At 42.6% G+C, this 23,047-nt stretch overlaps 1 protein-coding gene across 8 annotated transcripts in view; it reads left to right on the forward strand.

The window, feature by feature from the left end:
- lrp1bb (low density lipoprotein receptor-related protein 1Bb) overlaps positions 1 to 23,047 on the forward strand; it is a 441,142-nt gene that overhangs the window by 296,808 nt on the left and 121,287 nt on the right. For all 8 annotated transcript variants that reach the window (XR_003869151.1, XM_029711578.1, XM_029711581.1 and 5 more), the window contains 6 exons: positions 4,303 to 4,547; positions 12,075 to 12,206; positions 12,465 to 12,692; positions 13,489 to 13,663; positions 14,025 to 14,119; positions 17,430 to 17,579. Coding sequence is in view for 7 of the 8 variants with exons in the window: in XM_029711578.1 (XP_029567438.1) it covers positions 4,303 to 4,547; positions 12,075 to 12,206; positions 12,465 to 12,692; positions 13,489 to 13,663; positions 14,025 to 14,119; positions 17,430 to 17,579 (1,025 nt within the window). In the remaining variant the exon portion in view is untranslated. The remainder of the gene's footprint in view (positions 1 to 4,302; positions 4,548 to 12,074; positions 12,207 to 12,464; positions 12,693 to 13,488; positions 13,664 to 14,024; positions 14,120 to 17,429; positions 17,580 to 23,047) is intronic.

The following is a 23,047-nucleotide window of genomic DNA, read 5'->3' on the forward strand; positions in this document are numbered from 1 at the left end:
TGGAAGCATACTCGGACCAAAGTGCAGCGTGATCTGGGTTCCTCATATTTATTTAAGCAAAACTTCCAAACAAAAAGAAACAAACAATCAACGAACCGTGATATCAGAGGTGCCACATGCACTAACTCAAAACAAAACAAGATCCCAAAAAAACACAGTGGGGAAATCGCTGCCTAAATATGATCCCCAATCAGAGACAACACTAAACAGCTGCCTCTGATTGGGAACCATAACAAGCATACCAACATAGAAATAATAAACCTAGAACACCCTCTAGTCACGCCCTGACCTACTATACCATAGAGAACCAAGGGCTCTCTATGGTCAGGGCGTGACACCTTCTATTATGACAATAAGCTTTCAAGATCTACATTCTACAGCATTTCCAAAACATATTACTGACAAACACACCTGATGATATCCTTGATAAAACGCCTTCCTCGCTATTCTACCTTATAATAGTGGCGTTTGAAACTGTGTTTTAAATTGTGGAGAATTCTGTTCATGTACCAAGTAAATAAGCAGCTGTAATGTATTTAGGCTTACATGACAACTCCTACAGCTATTGTATGCAGTAATCATGTGCCTATGAACCAGATTTATACTGTTAGCACTGAGGTGGTGTGCTCTAGTAGGAAGTCCACTGTGTGCAGCTCACCCTGCACTAACATAAATAACATGAGAATATCTACTTCTGCTAATCTTCTCAGTAAAGCGATGAAAACAAGTAAGCATCCCAGAAGAAAAGTGCTCAAAATTGCCCAAGTTAACATATGTAGTTTAAGAAACAAGGTTCATGAAACCAATAATTTTTTAGTAACAGATGACATTCATATTCTGACTCTCTGAAACTCACTTAGATGATACCTTTGATACAGTGGTAGCAATACAAGGTTATAACATTTACAGAAAATACAGAAATGCCAATGGTGGAGGTGTTGCTGTTTATTGTCACGGTTGTCGTCGGTGAAGGAGGACCAAAACGCAGCAGGTATGTGCAGGCTCATCTTGACGTTTATTTAACTTCCAAAATGAATACCAAAATAACAAAACAAGAAAATGAACGAACAACCAACAGTCTGGCAAGGCACAAGGCTAAACACAGAACAATCTCCCACAAAATACAAGACAAACACACCCAACTAATATAGGACTTCCAATCAAAGGCAACACCAAACAGCTGCCTTCAATTGTAAGTCCAACCCCAATTAACTCAACATAGAACCATACTCACTAGACTCACATAGAAATACATAAACATAGACCATCAACCAAAAACCCGGAAATACTAAATCAAACACCCATTTTAACAAACACACCACCCTGAACCACATAAAACAAATACCCTCTGCCACGTCCTGACCAAACTACAATAACAATTTACCCTTATACTGGCCAGGACGTGACATTTGTAGTCAGAACCACATTCCTGTAAAACTTAGAGGATCTCATGTTAAATACTGTTGAAGTAATATGGCTACAGGTTCATCTGTCTCACCTAAAGCCCATTCTTGTGGAAAGCTGCTATAGACTACTGTGTGCTAACAGTCAGTATCTGGATAACATGTGAAATGCTTGATAATGTATGTGATATCAACAGGGAGGTATATTTTCTGGATGATTGAAATATTGACTGGCTTTCAAGCTGCCCACTCAAGAAAAAGCTTCAAACTGTAACCAGTGCCTGCAACCCGGTTCAGGTTATCAGTCAACCTACCAGGGTAGCACAGGGATGAAATCATGAACGTATATTGATCACATCTTTACTAATTCTGCAGAAATTTTCTTGAAAGCAGTATCCAGATCCATCAGATGTAATGATCAGAATATAGTAGCCATATCTAGGAAAACCAAAGTTCCAAAGACTGGGCCTAATATAGTCTATAGTAAGTCATACTGTACAATATGTTTTGTAGTGATTCCTACGTTGTAGTGATTCCTACATTCATGTGCCTAAACTGAATAAAAATAAGAAAATACCCAATGAAACAAAGATAAATTATATAAAGAATGATAGTAAAAAGCTTTGGAGCACCTTAAATTACATTTTGGGAAAAAAGGCAAACTCGGCTCCATTCATTGAATCAGATGGCTCATTCATCACAAAACTGACTCATATTACAAACTACATTAATGATTTTTTAAATTGTCAAGATTAGCAAACTTAGGCATGACATGCCAGCAACAAACGCTGACACTACACATCCAAGTATATTTGCCCAAATTATGAAAGACAAGCATTGTAATTCTCAATTCTGTAAAGTGAGTGTGGAATAGGTGAAAAAAATATTATTGTCTATCAAAAATGACAAGCCATTGGGGTGTGATAACTTGGATGGGAAATTTCTGAGGATAATAGCAGATGATAATTTTAAGCCTACTAGAAAGTGTGTGCCACCAGGCCTGGAGGGAAACAAAAGTAATTCCGCTACCTAAGAATAGTAAAGCCCCCTTTACTGGCTCAAATAGCTGACCAATCAGCCTGTACCAACCCTTAGTAAACTTTTGGAAAAAATGGTGTTTGACCAGATACATTGCTATTTTACAGTAAAAAAAAAATTTGACAACGGACTTTCAGCATGCTTATATGTAAGGACATTCAACAAACACAGCACTTACACAAATGACTGATGATTGGCTGAGAGAAATTGATGATAAAAAGATTGGGGGGGCTGTTTTGTTAGACCTCAGTGCGGCTTTTGACATTATCGATCATTGTCTGCTGCTGGAAAAACGTATGTGTTATGGCTTTATACCCCCTGTTATATTCTGGATAAAAAGTTACCTGTCTAACAGAACACAGAGGGTGTTATTTAATGGAAGCCTCTCTAACATAATCCAGATAGAATCAGGAATTCCCCAGGGGAGCTGTCTAGGCCCCTTGATTTTTTCAATCTTTACTAACGACATGCCACTGGCTTTGAGTAAAGCCAGTGTCTCTACTGTATGTATGCGGATGACTCAACAACATACACGTCAGCTACTACAGCGACTGAAATGACTGCAGCATTTAACAAAGAGCTGCAGTTAGTTTCAGAGTGGGTGGCAAGGAATTATAGTTCTAAAACTTAAAGCCTTGTATTTGGGACAAATCATTCACTAAACCCTAAACCTCAACTAACTCTTGTAACAAATAATGTGGGAATTGAGAAAGTTGAGGTGAATAAACTGTTGGAGTAACCCTGGATTGTAAACTGTCATGGTCAAAACATATTGATACAACAGTAGCAAAGATGGAGAGAAGTCTGTCCATAATAAAGTGTTACTCTACCTTCTTAACAGCACTATCAACAAGGCAGGTCCTACAGGCTCTAGTTTTGTCACACCTGGACTACTGTTCAGTCGTCGTGGTCAGGTGCCACAAGAAGGAAAATTGCAATTCGCTAAGAACAGAGCAGCACGGCTGGCCCTTGAATGTACACAGAGCTAACATTAATAATATGCATGTCAATCTCTCCTGGCTCAAAGTGGAGTAGAGATTGACTTCATCAGTACTTGTATTTATGAGAAGTATTGACATGTTGAATGCGTTGAGCTGTATGTTTGAACTACTGGTGCACAGCTCGGACACCCATGCATACCCCACAAGACATGCCACAAGAGGCCGCTTCACTGTCCCCAGAACACACTATGGGAGGCGCACAGTACTACATAGAGCCATGAATACATGAAACTCTATTCCACATCAAGTAATTGATGCAAGCAGTGAAATTTGTTTAAAAAAAAAAAAAAATACACCTTATAGAACAGCGGGAACTGTGAAGCAACACATACATACATGTAGGCACAGACACTTGCATACACACACAATAACATACGCACTATACACACACGTACACATGGATTTTGTATTGTAAATATGTGGTAGTGGTGGGGTAAGGGCCTGAGGGCACACAGTGTGTTGTGAAATTTGTGAATGTAATGTTTTTAAAACTGCATAACTGCCTTAATTTTGCTGGACCCCAGGAAGAGTAGTTGCTGCCTTGGCAGGAGGATCCATAATAAATAAAAATACCTGACTAGTATTTTTATTGTATAGAGCCAGGCAGCCTCATGATGACATTCATACCACCATATAACAGCTCTAATGCCATCTACGCTGCAATGTATTGTGCTTCCATGGTTACTCTACCTGGCTAGTATGCATATACTGTATCTCTGTCTTTATACTGGAAAGAGACAATCTAATGACATCCCGATCATGTTTTCTCCCTCTAACAGCTCTCATGCCATCTTATCTGAGCTGTATGTTATCTATTCTGACTGGTTACTGTACCCTCACCTATCTTCTCCCTTTCACAGCTCTGATGCCATCTACTCTGCACTGTACGATGGCAGTGGGATCATAGAGATCCTGAGGGGACATGAGTACCTGTCACACCCCTTCGCCGTGTCCCTGTTTGGGGGAAGTGTCTACTGGACAGACTGGAGGACCAACACCCTGGCCAGAGCCAACAAGTGGACGGGCCGTAACGTCACAGTGATCCAGAAGACCAGCGCTCAGCCCTTTGACCTGCAGATCTTCCACCCTAGCAGACAGCCACAAGGTAACTACACTGCCCCAACCCTAATGTCCAGCACTCAGCCCTTTGACCTACAGATATTCCACCCTAGCAGACAGCCACAAGGTAACTAACACACTGCCCCAACCCTAATGTCCAGCACTCAGCCCTTTGACCTACAGATATTCCACCCTAGCAGACAGCCACAGGGTAACTAACACACTGCCCCAACCCTAATGTCCAGCGCTCAGCCCTTTGACCTACAGATATTCCACCCTAGCAGACAGCCACAAGATAAACAGCCTAGACCTGTAGTCAAGCAACTGTAACCTTTGGTAATGCACATCAACTATTCCCCTGAGAGTGCTGTCACTGTAGTCTATGGGGTGGTTTTTAGCACACAGATTAAGTTTAGTCCTGAACTAAAAAGCATGCCTAACGGAGATTTTCCATATGAACTAGTTCCCTCACTTCCCTGTTGTATACTGAAAACTGGTTGCATATTAATGTATCAGATTTGGCCCGTTATTTTCTAGTTGAACTGATGCTAGTCATAATGCCTATACATAAACTCTTAAAAAAGTGTCTATTTAGTCCCTTCCTCTACTCCCTCTTCATCCACGATTGCGTAGCCACACACGACCCCAAACACCATCATTAAGTTTGCCAACGACACGACTGTGTTTGGCCTGAACACCGACGACGATGAGACGGCTATAGAGAGCAGGTCAGTGACAACATCCTCTCCATCAAAGTCAGCAAGACAAAGAAACTAATCGTGGACTACAGGAAAAGGAGGGCCGAGCACGCCCCTGTTGTCATCAATGGGGCTGTAGTGGAGCGGGTTGTGAGCTTCAGGTTCCTCGGTGTCCACATCACTAAGGAATTATCATGGTCCACACACACCAACACAGTAGAGAAGAGGGCACGACAACATCTCTTCCCACTCAGGAGGCTGAAAAGATTTGTTTAAGGGCCCTGTGTGTAGCTGGTGTAGAGAGAGAGTCAAGCGCAGGACAGCAGATATGAGTAATCAACATATTTTACTCAAAATACATAAATACAAAGAAATACAGAGAGCCCACAATAACTGATCGATATACAATGAACAATTACTCACAAACAAACATGGGGGAACATAGGGTTAAATAAAGAACAAGTAATTGGGGAATTGAAACCAGGTGTGTAAGACAAAGACAAAACAAATGGAAAATGAAAGTGGATCGGCTATGGCTAGAAGGTCGGTGACGTCGACCGCCGTACGCTGCCCGAACAAGGAGAGGGACCGACTTCGGCGGAAGTCATGACAATTTGGCATAGGCCCTCAGATCCTTAAAAAGTTTACAGCTGAAACATTGAGAACATCTTGACTGGCTTCATCGGTGTTTGGTATTGCAACTACTTGGCATTCGAACACAAGGCGTTACAGAGGGTAGTGTGTACGGCCCAGTACATCACTAGGGCTGAGCTCCCTGCCGTCCAGGACCATTATACCAGGCGGTGCCAGAGGAAGGCCCTAAACATTTTCAAGGACTCCAGCCACCCAAGTCATAGACTGTTCTCTCTGCTACTGCATGGCTTGCCTTACCGCTGCACCAAGTCTGGAACCAACAGGTCCCTGAACAGCTTCTACCCCCAAGCCTTAAGACAGCTAAATAGTTAGTTTAATAGTTAACCAAATAGCTACCTGGACTGTCTGCATTGACCCTTTTTGTGCTAACTTGTGGACTCATCACATATGCTTCTGCTACTGTTTATAATCTGTCACTTTTTTCAGTGTATATGTACATATCTACCTCAATTACCTCATACCCCTGCACATCGACTCGGTACTGGTACCCCGTGTATATAGCCAAGTTATGGTTACTCATTGTTTATTTATTATTACTTTTATTATTATGTGTTTTACTTTTCTATTGTCTCTCTGTTTTCTTTTGCCTTTTATTGTTGGGAAGGGGCTGTAACGAAACATTTTAACGTTAGTCTACACCTGTTGTTTACGAAGCATGTGCAAAATACAAATGTATTGTAACACTTTTTCACAGAGGGTTCTACCTGGAACCCAAAACAGTTCTACCTGGAACCAAAAAGGGTTCTCCTATGGGGACAGCCAAAGAACGCTTTTGGAACACTTTTTTCTATGAGTGTATTGACTAAGAAGCATTTCTGAAAAGGTGAATCCCCTGTTGCATATAGAGAAGAAGAGAGAGAATATAATGGTATTCATTTTAGCTGCTTCTCTGCCCTCATTGGGCCTGCCAATCATGGGGCTTCTCAGCATGCATACAATAAGAAAGGGGCTGAATGATTGAAAAAGGTGGTCATGCAGAGAATTAGATTGCATTAATGGTACCTCAGAATGTGTTTTCTCCCTCCACCCAAATTAGGCTAATTGGTTCATGCTACAGTGTCAAGACGTTTTTAAAATGAATTGAACCAGAATTAATGAAAGGAACTGCAGAATGAGAGTGGGCTACAATTAATTCTGTCAACACCGATGATAGTCTTTCTCTGTATATGCCCATTGGAAGTCAAATTGAAGGCACAAATTAAATAAGTTATGCAGATTAAGGTGTATGGAAAGTAAAATAGGCATACCAGTTGGCACCCTATTTAAGTTGTTAATCCGTTTGACTCATCAATTTACTGATACACTACATGACCCAAAATATGTGGACACCTGCTCGTTGAACATCTCATTCCAAAATCATGGGAATTAATATGGAGTTGGTCCCCCCTTTGCTGCTATAACAGCCTCCACTCTTCTGAGAAGAAGGCCTTGCCCAAACTGTTGCCAAGTTGGAAGCACAGAATCGTCTAGAATGTCATTGTGTGCTATAGCATTAAGATTTCCCTTCACTGGAATTAAGGGTCCTAGCCCAAACCATGAAAAACAGCCCCAGACCATTATTCCTCCTCCACTAAACTTTTGGCATCCGCCAAACCCAGATTCTTCCGTAGTCTGCCAGATGGTGAAGTGTGATTCATCACTCCAGAGAACGTTTCCACTGCTCCATGGCGGCGAGCTTTACACCACTTCAGCCAACACTTGACATTGCGCATGATGATCTTAGGCTTGTGTGCAGCTGCTCGACCATGGAAACCCATTAAATGAAGCTCCCGACGAACATTTATTGTGCTGACGTTGCTTCCAGAGGCAGTTTGAAACTCGGTAGTGAGTGTTGCAACCGAGGATAGACAATTTGTACGCGCTTCAGCATGCAGCGGCCCCATTCTGTGAGTTTGTGTGGCCAACCACCTTGCGGCTGAGCCGTTGTTGATCCTAGACGTTTCCACTTCAGAATAAATGCACTTATAGTTGACCTGGGCAGCTCTAACAGGGCAGAAATTTGACGAACTGCCTTGTATCCTATGACGGTGTCGCATTGAAAGTCACTGAGCTCATCAGTAAGGCCATTCTGCTGCTAATGTTTGTCTATGGAGATTGCATGGCTGTGTGCTCAATTTTATACACCTGTCAGCAACGGGTGTGGATGAAATAGCTGAATCCACTAATTTGAAGGAGTCGCCAGAGCGTGATGAGCGAAGTAAAGCCCCCCAGCTAAACCCTCCCCTATCCCGGGCTACGCTGGGCCAATTGGACTCCTGGTCATGGCCGGTTGTGACACAGCCTGGGATCAACCCCGGGTCTGTAGTGATGCGTCAAACACTGCGATGCAGTGCCTTAGACTGCTGCGCCACTCAGGAGGCCTATATAGTGAATTTTCAGTAGATTTGTGTTTATTTCTCCTTGACTATAGGTTCAGGTCAGATGTCATAGCACAAGGTCTGAATATTTGACTCTCATGTAATATGCAAAATCAATACTTTTGTTCCCCTAAAATTCGGGGAAATGTTTCACCCAATATGCACTTTCACCTCGTATCAAATCCAAAGTGCTGGAGTACAGAGCCAAAACAACAACAAATGTGTGACTGTACTAATACTTTTGCAGCTCACTGTATATTTCTCGGCTTAGATTTTAGCATTGATTGGGTGTTCATTCATTGCTCTTTGTTTCTAAAAGGATTTGCGAAAATGGATCTGGAAACAGAGCTGCTAGTCAAAGAAATCATAATATCTTGGATGCCGGTATTGTCTTTAGGGTGTGGTTTGTTCTCACACCCTTAAAAATGATATCTTCACAGCTGAGTTAAAAATATCTCCCCTTTTAGCTTTCTATGACTGTAAGCCGCTGTCCATGAATGGGCATTAGTACTCTAGTAATCTGGTTTGCATCTATTTAGCAATCTCAAAATGATGCCAATGTGGTAGGAGTTAATTTGGCTGTTTCGTCCTCTGTATCTGCCTGCTCGTGACTGTTCTGCGTAGATAAGTGTGAGGATATTGAACTGCATTTCCGAAGAAGCCAGTATGTCTAATCCCATTTTAAAGAGCCCAGTGGGCGAAACTTGGGTAATATCCAATCCAGCCAGCCAGTCCCAAAGCCTGGAGATACTGGTGGTCTCTGCTCGGCCCTGCAGATCTGGACCAGAGAGACTGCTGGAGGGAGGGAGGTAGTGAAAAATAGAGGGAGACTACTGGAGAGCTGTGGGGGCTACAGTACTTGTCTCTGGGGGTGTTTGGTGAGTGCCAAAACTGGAGCTTGTCTGGGGGCGTCAACAGTCTGGTTGTAAATACATTATGTGTGGCGGGGGAGGGGGGGATGGGTAACATGAGGTTTGAAAACGGGGAGGAGGTGCCAATGATTAGTTAAGGGGAATGCTGGTCCCAAGGCCTCACAGTGAGGAACTGTAATTGGTTAGTTATAGCTGCAATAACACATCAAACAGAACGCTCTCCCCTCCCAGCACTGGTGATCCGCAGCAGGCTCATATGATCATATTGGAAATTAAATGAATAGTATCAAAACATTTGTACAATGATGTCTCAAGACAAAACCATCATACTTATATTATATTTACAAAAACACAATACAGTGTTGTAAGTATCAGTAGTTGAGTTATGATGATTTTATATAAAGTATTCTGTATTCATGGCTGCATTAATGCAATCAAATCTACTGAATGTGCCTAAAATGTTATTAAACAAAAGGACCTCTGAATGTGTCTCCACATCTTTGCACTATGCTTGCTGAGAATAGGAAGGAATACATCTGATCAGCATGCATAGTGCATTGAATCACTGCATGGAAGTAAGCAGCTGCTTTAAATACAAGCGGGGTGATACTATTGGAAGCTATAATGAACATTTTGTATTCATATAACGGGCACCGAACATTTACAAGGTAAATATGTGGCTTTCCTACACAGCTCCCTTGTCTCATTTGCTTGTGAGTGGCAGAGAAAGAAAGAGAGGAGTGTTGATGATAATACAACGTGAATATAACACCTAGGGCTTGACAGAGCCACTACTCCCTGTGTTAGATAAACACAAGCACGTTGAATTAATAATCAGATTTTGAAAATACACCGCTATTTGCTGTTGAATATCTATTCAGTCGCATTAAAAAGAAAATGTAGCTTTCAAAACAGACTTTAAACAACAACATAATACACTTCACATATTTCACTGTAACAGTTACCATGACTACCTGAGACCTTTTTTTGAATATTCTAACACCTCCTGAGAGTTTAGATACATTTTATAACAGTGACGTGCCCCAGCTTACATGACATTTTAGTCATTTATCAGACTTATCCAGAGCGCCGTACAGTAGTGAGTGCATAGATGTTTGTACTTTTTTGTGATGGTCCTCCTTGGGAATTAAATCCACAACCATGGCGTGGAAAGCACCATGCTCTACCAACTGAGCCACACAGGACTGGACATTACGTATTATACCCAGTAGACTTTATGATTTTGATTGAAAGATATCACTCTTTGGCCACCAGCCTTTCTCTGTTCTCTGCGTCGGCTAAGCATGGGGGTTATTTATTTATGAGATGTCTGCCAGTCTAGAAATGAACAGTCTTTCCCCTGTTATTGTAATTTCTTATGGCTATGATTCAGCTGACTGCTGAACTGTATTCAGGCTTTTATTTCCTATCATGAGTCGTGTTGTCGGGTATGTTTTCAACTCACGCAGACAGAGCCATTTTCTCTACTAAACCATGTGAATGTATAATGGATTCAGCGAGACATAGTGCAGGAAATGAGTTTGGAAATGAGTTTGTCAAGCTTGTTTTGGGTAAATCACTGCAAAAATGGATCTTTGTATCTTGTATAAAAATTTACCAAAGGGAAATAACTGTCCAATCTAAAAACCTGTGCATTTATTTATCTGAAGTGACTTGGTGTTGACAAAGGAGGAATTCTAGTGTCTGTTCGTATGCTGCTTATATACTGCTGGATCACTGTGGGGTTAAACCTTAGCAATATACCACCAGACTTGTGCAATGAAATCAGTCTGGAGGAAATGTCAGCACATTCAGGTTAATGTTGGGATTTAAGAGTAGGCAGTTTTGGGCAGTGGTTGTGGTCCTACAATAACAGACTTGATGGAAGAGGTAAAGTCACTGTAAACTCAGAGAGCGGGAGAGGGAGAGATGAGGTCGTGAACTCCTTAGGAGTCAGACAAATGAGTTCCAAGAGGCATGTCTGTCAGCCAAGCCTTACCAGGAATAGGGAGTTATTTTACCATTTCTTGATTACTCTTTAGTTTGTATAATTAGGTTTGCTGGGTCAGCATCCGTTACAAATGCAACTGCTCTAAAGATGTCCAGCCTACCCTGCCCATTTCTCCCAATATATGCCAGTGGTTTAAACCACTTGAAAGCAGTGTTGAATCAAGAGAGCCAAGGTGGATGTAGAGTTGGGTAGTGGTATGTGTGTATAAGGTGGAGTGCCATCTGGTCAGCACAACTGTAACTGAGGGAGTCAGTGATATGGTTGAGCAGTACATGTGACCAACTGGCCATTGAAAAACATTACACCCAGGTTGTTGCAGCTGTTCCTTTATTTCCTGCTCTTGACCTTTTCGATAGGTGTTAACGTTCCAGAATAGCCCTTTAATCATATTGGTCTGCTGAAAACTACAGAACTAAGCACCTGTATTTTCTGTTTTTATAAGCTTTGGTGCCTTTTACTGTTTACCCTGTCAGGAAGGTGAGCAAACCTTTTGATCATATGCCCAAAAGCATATCATGTTCTTGTACTTCAGCACTACCACTTCCTCTGCGATATATAGAGTGGGCTTCCTACAAATGATTCCCACAAAAATGTGACTCTTGGGAGGCTTTTTGTTTCAACTGACAGAAATGTGAGCTTTCCTGTTGAATCATATATGTGGTGAAAGCTTTAAGTGCACATTCATGTATTTGCTGTGGTAGGTAGCCTAGTGGTTAAAGCGTTGGACTAGTAACCGAAAGGTTGCAAGATCAAATTCCTGAGCTGACAAGGTAAAAAATCTGTCGTTCTGCCCCTGAACAACGCAGTTAACCCACTGTTCCTAGGCCGTCATTGAAAATAAGAATTTATTCTTAATTGACTTGCCTGGTAAAATAAATAATAATTGTCATCGGCCAAGTGTTTCTCCTTTTTCATTCTTTCTGCTGACAATTTTCTCTCCATTTCTCTATCCCTCTCTCTGTCTCTCTCACACTCCTTCAGCGTCTAACCCATGTGAAGAGAATGATGGGTGTGGCCCGTGCTCACACATGTGTCTCATCAATTACAATCGTACTGCTTCCTGCACCTGTCCACACCTCATGAAGCTGTCCCCCAACAAACAATCTTGCTTCGGTGAGTGGGACGGCCGTCTTCAATCTTTTAACACACCTGTATCTATCCTTTTCATTATCAAAGTCACAAAAAAGTGGGAGATTGTGCACAGTCACATAACAAAGAACCATAAAGAATGCCAGAATAATTTGTTTAGCATATTCATTATTTCATTGGCACTTGCATGTCACCCATAACCATATCTGACTTAAAAGGTCAACCACTTCACAAATCAGTGGTAGCCATTGATATTTCTCTCCCCATCTGATCTTTCCATAGTGTTGAAAAGATTCCTCCTGTACGTCAGGCGGTCAGAGATCCGTGGGGTGGATATTGACAACCCTTACATGAACGTCATGACAGCACTGACCGTCCCAGACATCGATGATGTCACCGTTGTGGATTACGACGCCCAGGAGGAGAGGTTCTACTGGGCGGATGTGAAAACACAGACCATCAAACGGGCCTTCATCAACGGCACCTGGCTGGAGACTGTCATCTCTGGAGGTACTTACTGGCTCAATACCAGATTTTGACCAGGGTCGATATGACTCTGGTCAAAAGTAGTGCACTATGTAGGGAATAGGGTGCCACTTGGGACGCACCCACTCTCTGATCTTTCTAAGTGTGTAACTCGGGAGAGATATTAAGGTAACTGAGATGGATGAGTCATGGTGACTTGTGTAAGCTCTCCTAAGCCAATTCCCAGGCTTTAGCTCCGTTGGCTAACACAGTTTTGTGGTGTACAGAAACTCCGGCTACAATACTTTATAGGCCTGTCAATAACGTAGTGCCAGTGTCTGCCACTCATTTAATTAACATGATTTACATTACATTTTCTGATTGGCATTGCAAAGGGATGAAAGGCACATCCGGAACTAACTTCTACAATTATTGTTTGTTTCATTGTGTCTGAAAGGCTTTGATTGGAAGCTCTGTTTTGACAAATTGTATCGCATGAAAGCACGTTGTCAAAGCACAAAAGACAATTGCTGTTTTTCAGGAAGTGTCTCCTCTCTCATCCTAATTTCCGTTCTTGATATTTGTGCCGGAGATTTAATTCATTGCCCCTGATAAAGAACAGAACAAAAACCTGCCGGCATAAGCTTTTTTACACATTCTATTATAATGTTCGCTATCGCTGTATTTTTCAAATAATGTTTTATACCAATGTTTTTTCGTACCTGTTTGCTGTCCCAAGGTCTGCAGATGAATCTGTCTAACTCATGACCCATGTTACTCCATGTAAAACACATTGTTGGATGTTGGATTGACAGCCTCCCTCTCTTTGTTTTCCCCTCAGATATACTAAACTGCCGTGGGCTGGCTTTAGATTGGCTCTCTAGGAACTTATACTGGCTCAGCTCAGAGAATGATGAGTCTCAAATCAATGTCGCCCGCCTGGATGGGTCCCTGAAGACTTCTGTCATTCATGGGATTGATAAACCAAGGTGCCTTGTCGTGCACCCTGCCAAGGGGTAAGTAGATTAAACACCACAGCATCTGTGTACTTCATCATTATCTTCCGGGACTCAACATCAACAAGGTATTAGGAAATCTTCATTTTGTTTGAACAAAAACAAAAACCTTCCAAGGTAGACATGACACTTTGACATGTTTTTATAACAGTGAATTCCCATGCTTCTCTCATGAAAATAAAACTTGTTCATAGAATTTGTAGCATTATTCAGTGTAAATATATAAATAAAAATAAAGTGAGCAGCTCTCATGAACTACAACTAAATTGAACAAATTCATTAAGAACTAGGAACTTATTGTAAAGTAGAACTGTAAAAATGTAATGTGCAATGTCTGTGTAATTATATTCTTTCACATTAGGAAAATCTACTGGACAGATGGCAACACAATAAACATAGCCAACATGGATGGGAGCAACAGCAAGGTCCTTCACCAGAACCAACGGGAACCAGTCGGTCAGTTGAACATTATAGCTCTGTTTGTTCAGACTGCGGAACACTACTGCCTGTTCCAACACTCTATGATTCCAACATTCTATATCATGGGACAGATTCAGAGGAGCAGTCCAACAACATGCTGGCAGTATCTACCCTGTCCACTGTATGGTGTACATTTTAGGACATCCCTATGAGGAGGCCAGGGCTACTTTGTATGTCATAGGGTGTAGGGATTAGAGGTCGACCGATTTAATCGGAATGACCGATTAATTAGGGCCGATTTCAAGTTTTCATAACAATCGGTATTTTTGGACACCGATTTGCCGATTTTAAAGAACAAAAAGGAAAAAAAACACCTTTATTTAACTAGACTAGTCAGTTAAGAAAACATTCTTATTTTCAATGACGGCCTAGGAACGGTGGGTTAACTGCCTTGTTCAGGGGCAGAACGACAGATTTTTACCTTGTCAGCTCGGGGATTCATTTTTGCAACCTTCCGGTTACTAGTCCAACGCTCTAACCACCTGCCTTACATTGCACTCCACGAGGAGCCTGCATGGCAGGCTGACTACCTGTTACGCGAGGGCAGCAAGAAGCCAAGGTAAGTTGCTAGCTAGCATTAAACTTATCTTATAAAAAACAATCAATCTTAACATAATCACTAGTTAACTACACATGGTTGATATTATTACTAGTTTATCTAGCGTGTCCTGCGTTGCATATAATCGATGCGGTGCCTGTTAATTTCTCATTAAATCACAGCCTACTTCGAGAAACGGGTGATGATTTAACAAGCACATTTGCGAAAAAAGCACTGTCGTTGCACTAATGTACCTAACCATAAACATCAATGCCTTTCTTTAAAATCAATACACAAGTATATATTTTTAAACCTGCATATTTAGTTAATATTGCCTGCTAACATGAATTTCTTATAACTAGGGAAATTGTGTCATTTCTCTTGCGTTCGGTGCAAGCAGTCAGGGTATATGCAGCAGTTTGGGCCGCCTGGCTCTTTGCGAACTGTGTGAAGTTCATTTATTCCTAACAAAGGCCGTAATTAATTATGACGTAACATTGAAGGTTGTACAATGTAACAGCAATATTTAGATTTAGGGATGCCATCCGTTGGATAAAATACGGAACAGTTCCGTATTTCACTGAAAGAGTAAACGTTTTGTTTTCGAAATGATAGTTTCCGGATTCTACCATTTTAATGACCAACGGCTCGTATTTCTGTGTGTTATTATGTTATAATTAAGTCTATGATTTGATAGAGCAGTCTGACTGAGCGATGGTAGGCACCAGCAGGCTCGTAAGCATTCATTCAAACAGCACTTTCGTGCGTTTTGCCAGCAGCTCTTCGCAATGCTTCAAGCATTGTGCTGTTTATGACTTCAAGCCTATCAACTCCCGAGATTAGGCTGGTGTAACCGATGTGAAATGGCTAGCTAGTTAGCGAGGTGCGCGCTAATAGCGTTTCAAACGTCACTCGCTCTGAGACTTAGAGTAGTTGTTCCCCTTGCTCTGCATGGGTAACGCTGCTTCGAGGGTGGCTGTTGTCGATGTGTTCCTGGTTCGAGCCCAGGTAGGAGCGAGGAGAGGGACGGAAGCTATACTGTTACACTGGCAATACTAAAGTGCCCATAACTAAAGTGCCCATAAGAACATCCAATAGTCAAAGGTATATGAAATACAAATCGTTTAGAGAGAATTAGTCCTATAATTCCTATAATAACTACAACCTAAAACTTCTTACCTGGGAATATTGAAGACTATGGAATATTGAAGATGTTAAAAGGAACCACCAGCTTTCATATGTTCTCATGTTCTGAGTAAGGAACTTAAATGTTAGCTTTTTTACATGGCACATATTGCACTTTTACTTTCTTCTCCAACACTTTGTTTTTGCATTATTTAAACCAAATTGAACATGTTTCATTATTCATTTGAGGCTAAATTGATTTTATTGATGTATTATATTAAGTTAAAATAAGTGTTCATTCGGTATTGTTGTAATTGTCGTTATTGCAAATTAAAAATACAAAAATTGTACGATTAATCGGCATCGGCCTTTTTTGGTCCTCCAATAATCGGTATCGGTGGTGAAAAATCATAATCGGTCGACCTCTAGTAGGGATGTCCTAAAATGTACACCATTCAGTTAATGTCTCCTCATAATGAGCACTAGGTGATTTTTTGTTGTTGGTGTATTTCCAAAGATACAAAGATAGCATCTTTCCAAAAGGTAAGAGTTGAAATCATTTGGTACACTTGACCTAACTGAAAACCTCTTCTGCTGCCATACACAGTTGTTCAACCTGAACTTCTACCGTATACTCAGATGATACAAGCTTCAGTGCACAATTGTTCATCTGCAGGTTCACGCCTCAAGCGGCGTGTTCTTACAGCACAGACAGACCTGCAAGGTCAAGTCTTCACTTTCTCAGATAAACACAGTACCGTTGTCTTCACTGTGTCTGTCGGGTAGTCTTGGTATGCCCTGTCAGAAATATAAATTGCCAGCGTGCCATATACATCACATGACTTCATTGATGATGATGGGCCGGACCTGGGGACGGTGGTAAATGAATGATGTGTTGTGAATGGGAATACAGGTGCGCGCACGCAGACACACACACCATGGGAGACAGAGCTGTCCGCAAACACAATTGAAGTAGCCCCCAGTTGCCACCATCAATAGTGCCATTCTGTCAAATCTCATCATGTCTGCTAGAGAATGGATTTAAAAAGGAAGGAGTCACTCTCTGGTCAAATGATTTATAATGTCAAATGGAGGTCATAGACATTTCACAGGCATGCTGCGACGAATCCTTCCAACAACCTCACACACATGCACACATACGCAGGCACTCACACAAACACATGTGCGTGCACATGCACCCATGACACATGCACACACACAAGCAGGCACGCACACACTCGCAAACACACACACATGTGCATGCTCACACTTACACTCACTCCTATAGATACACACATAGTCCTACATACATACTTTCACATATGAAGTCACATCCCAGGCTGCAAAAAAGATTGCAACAATCTCACACTCACCCCCACAGACACATATTATACAAACTACATTCAAACAACCATAGTACCTCTAATACCAGATGCATCTTGCATATGTACATTTTACTGATTGCCATCATGTGGACCAAGTCATTAAATATTTGACATGTGATGATGCTATTGTAACCAGTGTTTCCCACTTGTGTGGTTTACCAAATCTGACACAAAGATCTGACTTTAAAAAGAAAATGCATCATATAGTCACTAGCCCCCTTTCATTCTTCTCCCCCAGGTCTCTCTATAGACTACACAGCCAACAAGCTGTACTGGATCAGCTCTGGTAATGGCACTATCAACAGGTGCAATGTGGACGGTAGTGGTCTGGAGGTGCTGGAGAGCATGAAGAGGGAGCTAACCAAAGCCTCGGCCCTGGCTGTTATGGGTGAGTTGTGGCTAGTTTAAAACGTAGTGTACCCACTACGTGGGTAAAAAAACTATTGACATAAAGAGCAGATGAATCTTCCCTCTGTTGTATTTTGAAACGTTTGGACCCGAAGGTCTTCATCAGGCTGGAATAGTGGAGCATGTCAGCCAGTGAACCAGATCCCCGTCATGGATTAAGGGAGAAAGTGGGGAGGCTTAGGGCCTAGGCCTGTACATGTTGCTAGTTAAGAGGCTCCTGGATAAAGCCATTTAACCAGTGTTGTGGTATGACTGTGACAGTTCTGCTTAACTCTGTGTGAAATTGTCTGGGCATTAGATAATTAAACCACTGGCTAGAGCTGCATGTTGATTGATGATAGATTTTTTTGTTGTAATGAAAATGGATGTGGATGCCCATATGGAGTGTTGTTGCTTTGTATCAGTGCTGGATCTAATATGTTGGACGTTATTACTGCGACATGGTGCTTCTTTTCAATAAGATGGCATTTCTTTCTCAATACTATTTGTTTTGTTGTGCCATTGCACCATACATAATACAAAGACTCACGCATGACTGAACTGATTCTAAAGCTTGGTCACACTTTAATGAAAAAGCCTATGTAGGTCACTGTCGAGTCTAAGGTGAAACGTTTGAAAGGAGTTTGGAATCTGTGAATGAAACTTTTTCAATAAATGCATAGTGGGAATAGAAATACTGTGGAACTGTAAAGTTATTATTCTCCATTATTTTTCCTCCACTGGCTACTAGTAAGCCACATGGTAGGACTTAAAACAAAGAGAGGAACGTAACGTTTGGCCTCAGAGGATGAAAAAAACATACATACAAAAAAACATACATTCCAAACAAGTAGAGGTTGTTAATGTGATTGATTTAAGAACAGATGGAAAAGGAGAAGGAAGACCACAGTGTCTCATAAGACATTTAATTCAGCACACAGCATCTGACTTCATAATTGCGTTACTCTCACTCCCCTATTTTGATTCAGGATACACATTTTAAATAACTACACATCCTAACAGTTACAATCTGGACAATTGGGAGGAAACCTCTTGCTGTACAAAGACACATGTCTGTTTGCCAGGAGTGGTAATGAGAAGCAGTGGCAGAAGGTTGCTGTTTTAACTTGGTGTTGACGGTCAGAAACGTTGTCAAAGGAAAATTCATTCTCCTTTGATGCACCGTATTTAGTGATCATAATGCAGGCCTTCCGCATTTCTCAGCAAACGAACAAGCATGCCTCTTCCTCACTGCAAGTTTAAAAATACTAACTAGACGGTCAGCAAATAAGGAAACAACAATTGAAGTTCACTACTTTATAGTGTCGGCTTAGAGTCCGGAGTTATTGAAGTTGGAACGAATGTGACAATGCATTTATCTATGCATAGTCACTTCGCCCCTACCTACATGTATAAATTATCTCAACTAACCTGTAGCCCTGCGCACTGACTTGGTACCAGTACCTCCTGTATATAGCCTCGTTATTGTTATTTTATTGTGTTACATTTTGTATTTTTTTACTTTTTGTTTATTTGGTAAATATTTTCTTAACTCTTCTTGTACTGCACTGTTGGTTAAGGGCTTGTAAGTAAGCATTTCACGGTCTACACTTGTTGTATTCGGTGCATGTAAGAGGTGGGTAACTGGCTGCAGGGAAGTCAGGCGCAGGAGAGCAGAACTTTGGTAACAACCAGAGCAGTTTAATGAGGCAACACAAACTGCACCCAGAACAACAAAATACGGGTTGAAAATAACCCGTGGCAAACCAGTCTGAAGTGCACATACACTTTACAAGAAACAATTCCACACACAGACATGGGGGGAACAGAGGGTTATATGCACGTCAAGTAATGAGGGAATGTAAACCAGGTGTGCGGGAAAACAAGACAAAACAAATGGAAAATGAAAGGTGGGTCAACGATGGCTAGAAGACCGAACAAGGAGAGGAACCGACTTCGGAGTCGTGACAGTACCCCCCCCCTGACGCGCGGCTCCAGCAGCGCGCCGACACCGGCCTCGGGGACAACCCGGAGGGCGAGGTGCAGGGCGATCCGGACCGAGACGGTGGAACTCCCACAGCATTGAAGGGTCCAACACGTGCTCCACCGGAACCCAGCATCTCTCCTCCAGACCGTACCCCTCCCACTCCACAAGGTACTGAAGGCCCCTCGCCCGGCACCTCAAATCCAATATGGAGTGAACGGCGTACGCCGGGGCCCCCTCGATGTCCACAGGGGGCGGAGGAACCTCCGCGGACCAGCCACCACCGGTGCGAACACCGGGGCCTCACTGCGGTGACGGTCTGCGCTGGCTTTCTGGCGCAGCACGGCGCGCTGAAGGTGAACATGGGCGGCGTCCCATGTCTCCTCCGCTCGCCGGAACCAGTCATCCACCGCAGGAGCCTCGGTCTGACTCTGATGCCAAGGAGCCAGAACCGGCTGATACCCCAGTACGCACTGGAAGGGGGAGAGGTTAGTAGAGGAGTGGCGAAGCGAGTTCTGGGCCATCTCTGCCCAGGGCACGAACGCCGCCCACTCCCCCGGCCGCAATAAGACCGCAGAAACCTACCCATATCCTGGTTAACTCTCTCCACCTGCCCGTTACTCTCGGGGTGAAAACCTGAGGTAAGGCTGATCGAGACCCACAGATGCTTCATGAACGCTCTCCAGACCCTCAACGTGAACTGGGGACCTCGGTCAGACACTATATTCTCAGGCACCCCATAGTGCCGGAAGATGTGAGTGAACAAGGCCTCTGCAGTCTGTAGGGCCGTAGGGAGACTGGGCAGAGGAAGGAGACGGCAGGACTTGGAGAAATGGTCCACAACGACCAGGATCGTGGTGTTACCCTGTGAGAGGGGAGATCTGTGAGAAAATCTATCGACAGGTGAGACCATGGCCGTTGTGGAACGGGTAAGGGGTGTAACTTACTTCTGGGCAGGTGCCTAGGAGCCTTACACTGGGCGCACACCGAGCAGGAAGAAACATAAACCCTCACGTCCTTGGCCAAGGTAGGCCACCAGTACTTTCCACTCAAACAGCGCACTCTCCGACCGATACCTGGATGACCAGAGGAGGGTGACGTGTGAGCCCAATAGATCAGCCGGTCACGTACAGCAGACGGAACGTACAGATGCCCAGCGGGACACTGGAGGGGAGCGGGCTCTGCACGTAACGCCTGCTCAATGTCCACGTCCAGCTCCCATACTACGGGCGCCACCAGGCAGCAGGCCGGGAGTATGCAGTGGGATCCATGGGCCGCTCCTCTGTGTCATACAGCCGGGACAGCGCGTCTGCCTTGACATTCTGGGAACCTGGTCTGTACAAAAGGGTAAAACGGGTAAAAAACATGGACCACCTTGCCTGGCGAGGATTCTGTCTCTTCGCTGCCCGGATGTACTCCAGATTGCGGTGGTCAGTCCAGATGAGAAAAGGGTGTTTAGCCCCTCAAGCCAATGTCTCCACGCCTTCAAAGCCTTGACAACAGCCAACAGCTCCCGGTCCCCCACGTCATAGTTTCGCTCGGTGGCGTACCCGAGCACTGAGAGAGCACGGCTCCTATCCCAGCCTCGGACGCGTCCACCTCCACTGTGAACTCCAAAGAGGGATCCGGATGGGCCAGCACGGGAGCCGAGGTAAACTGAGCCCTTAGGTGACCAAAAGCCCTGTCCGCCTCAGCCGACCACTGCAAATGTACCGGGCCCCCCTTCAGCACGTCAAGCAATGAGGGAATGTAAACCAGGTGTGCGGGAAAATGAAAGGTTGGATCGGCGATGTGAGCCGGAATGCAAGACGACAGTTTGAAAGCAGTAGAAGGTTACAGTAGAACAGTGGGATGATGTGTTCACAACAAGCCATCTATCATACTTAATGAAAGTTTGGTTGTATTGTGGAAATTATTTTAATTGCTTTGAGTGGCATATTTATATTCTGCCAAAGATGGAGAACAATTGTGCGGAGGTGTTATACTTACAAGTATTTATATTGGATATTGGAAAGGAAGTGTGTGTGAGGACGTATTGAACTATACTTGTGGGGACAAGAAGTCCACATAATAATTTTATTTATTTATTTTTATTTCACCTTTATTTAACCATGTAAGCTAGTTGAGAACAAGTTCTCATTTACAACTGCGACCTGGCCAAGATAAAGCAAAGCAGTGCGACACAAACAACAATACAGAGTTACACATGGAATAAACAAGTGTACAGTCAATAACACAAAATAGAAAAAAAAGAAAGTCTATATACAGTGTGAGCAAAACAACAATTTAGCAAATTAACACTGGAGTGATAATGAGCAGATGGTGATGTGCAAGTAGAAATAGTGGTGTGCAAAAGAGCAGAAAAGTAAATAAAAACAATATGGGGATGGGGTAGGTAGGTAGATTGGGTGGGCTATTTACAGATGGGCTATGTACAGCTGCAGCGATCGGTTAGCTGTTCAGATAGCTGATGTTTAAAGTTAGTGAGGGAACTATAAGTCTCCAGCTTCAGCGATTTTTTTGCAATTCGTTCCAGTCATTGGCAGCAGAGAACTGGAAGGAAAGGCGGCCAAAGGAGGTGTTGACTTTGGGGATGACCAGTGAGAAATACCTGCTGGAGCGTGTGCTACCGGTGGGTGTTGTTATCGTGACCAGTGAGCTGAGATAAGGCGGAGCTGTACCTAGCATAATGGTAAACGAATAAAATGTAATCAACTAGGGACATTTTGTTAGTTCCCACAAGGTCAAGTGGTATTTCTAGGGGCTTTAGGAAAGAGTGTGTGTGTGTGAAACATGTTTGTAAAACTGTCACTACCCTTTGTTAATAACTCTTAGTTCATAACTCTTAGTTCATAACTCTTAGTTCATAACTCTTTGTTCATAATGCCAATTATCATAAAAATGTCAAGGTATGATATTTATGAGCTTTACTAATGAGAAGAGTGGCCAAACAGGTCAGACTAATGTTTTGCAATGCAAATACAAATGTAGATGCATGAAGAATACCTTACACATTCGCTTTGTGACTTTTCAAATTATAACCCATGACCATGGAATTGCAAATATTTAGTTTGAATATATTTTCCTGGCCAATTTCGTTCAAATTTCAACTCAACTAACTAACAAATCGAACAGACACAACAGACACAGTCAAAATCAAACACAGTAGTGTCATATAAAGACATCCAACCCATGATCAATAAAGTACAAAATAAAGAGAACTATTATTTAAGGTGTATGTCTTTTTATAGCTATGTAAGCCTGATGGAAATCTGCTTTGATATTGAAATAATGTTCAGTACTTAGGTGAGATTTTAGCTGGAAACTATAAACATATCCTGCTGAGAATGTTTTTACATCCATTACGTACTGTATAGGTTATTTACAGCTACATAATGTGATGTTCTTTCAAGAAAATTACATTGTGTCCAAATATGATCTGTTGATGACATTTCCTAGTGAAAAGCGTATCGACTTTCTTCCCA

The sequence above is a fragment of the Salmo trutta genome, chromosome 24 (assembly GCF_901001165.1).
Source record: "Salmo trutta chromosome 24, fSalTru1.1, whole genome shotgun sequence".
Lineage (NCBI taxonomy): Eukaryota > Metazoa > Chordata > Actinopteri > Salmoniformes > Salmonidae > Salmo > Salmo trutta.